Source organism: Lucilia cuprina, chromosome 6 (genome assembly GCF_022045245.1).
Source record: "Lucilia cuprina isolate Lc7/37 chromosome 6, ASM2204524v1, whole genome shotgun sequence".
Classification (NCBI taxonomy): Eukaryota; Metazoa; Arthropoda; class Insecta; order Diptera; family Calliphoridae; genus Lucilia; species Lucilia cuprina.
Window position 1 is genome coordinate 56385840 of NC_060954.1, and position 1618 is coordinate 56387457.

Consider the following 1618-nt stretch of genomic DNA (forward strand, 5'->3'; position numbering starts at 1 on the left):
CAGTTCTAGTTCAGTTCTAGTTCAGTTCTAGTTCAGTTCTAGTTCAGTTCTAGTTCAGTTCTAGTTCAGTTCTAGTTCAGTTCTAGTTCAGTTCAAGTTCAGTTGTAGGTCAGTTCTAGTTCTGTTTCAAGTATTTGAAGTTCTTTTGTATATAATTCTTATAGTCGCAAAACGAAATTTATACAAATTGTAGGGTGAATACAATTGTAGGGTGAATGCAAACACTAACAAGAGTATGACAATCAATGTTGGTGACAATAAAACTACAGCATGTTATTCACTCAATTGCAACGTTTCTCTCTCACCCGTTCTCTCTCTCTCTCTTTATTTACAAATAAATTTTCTTTATTGAACAATAAAAAATCTATCAAAACAATTGGCTTTTAGTAGATTTTGTTTGGCCAATCTGTTTATCTAAATATACCAAAAGAAAGCCTACAATTATTGTGTTTAATTAATAAATATTGCAAATATTACAAAAATACTGCCGAGATTTTGAAAAATGAAGTGTTCCTGTGATCATTATACGTTTGGTATTATTCTTGGCGCCATTAACGTAGCGGTCAGCTCGATTATTTTACTTTTACAATGCATTTATTTTAATGATTATAAAAAAATCGAAGATCCAGATTTACAAAAAAAATCGAGAAATAAAGGTAAGTTAACAAAGACAAGGAAATTTGTATAGAAACAATAATAAGTATTAACTATTAAAGTATTTCGAAATGATTTCAATTCAAATGTCGTCTGTTCCATATGTATCTAGCAACGTACTTTCCAACAACAATGTTAAATGTCTGGCTAAAAATAAATTGCATCATCGTATACAGTGTATATAGTAGTCAGACATACATATGTTTTTCTTTAGTTTCTTTTTTTATCATTTTAAATATTTTATATCTTTTGTTGCTATTTTTTCCCCCAAAAATTTTGAACTTGAATATTTTATTCTTTATGACGTCACATCACAACTTTTGTTTATATGTTTGTTGGCCGGCCTTGACTTTATTTTGTTTATTGCAAATTTTGTTTGAGAGAGGGACAGAGTTGTATCTCAAAAATAACAATATTTGAGATCAGGTGTGGAAATTTTTAATTTCAAAACATCAAACTACCTAAACTACAGATTAGATTATAAACTATATCAAAGACTAGACTATATATTAGACCATAGAATAGACCAGACAATAGACTAGGCTGTAGATTATACTTAAAAATAGACTATATACTAGTCTTTAGACTACACTATGGACTTGACTGTAAACTAGACTATACACATGGCTATAGACTACAAAATAGACTATACTATAGACTAGACTCTTGCCTAGACTATAGACTAGACTCTTGCCTAGACTATAGACTAGACCATAGACTAGACTATAGACTATACTATAGACTAGATTATAGACTAGATTATAGACTAGATTATAGACTAGACTACAGACTAGATTATAGACTAGACTATAGACTAGACTATAGACTAGACTATAGACTAGACTATAGACTAGATTATAGACTAGATTATAGACTAGACTACAGACTAGATTATAGACTAGACTATAGACTAGACTATAGACTAGACTATAGACTAGACTATAGACTAGACTATAGACTAGAC

The 1618-nt window shown here is 29.9% G+C and overlaps 1 protein-coding gene across 1 annotated transcript in view; it reads right to left on the minus strand.

Annotated features, from left to right (window-relative positions):
• The window catches only part of LOC111686999, a 1459-nt gene extending 865 nt beyond the window's left edge, over positions 1–594 (minus strand). The window contains exon 1 of the mRNA XM_046954195.1: positions 582–594. Coding sequence (XP_046810151.1) covers positions 582–594 — 13 coding nt within the window. The remainder of the gene's footprint in view (positions 1–581) is intronic.
• Positions 595–1618: the final 1024 nt, after the last annotated feature.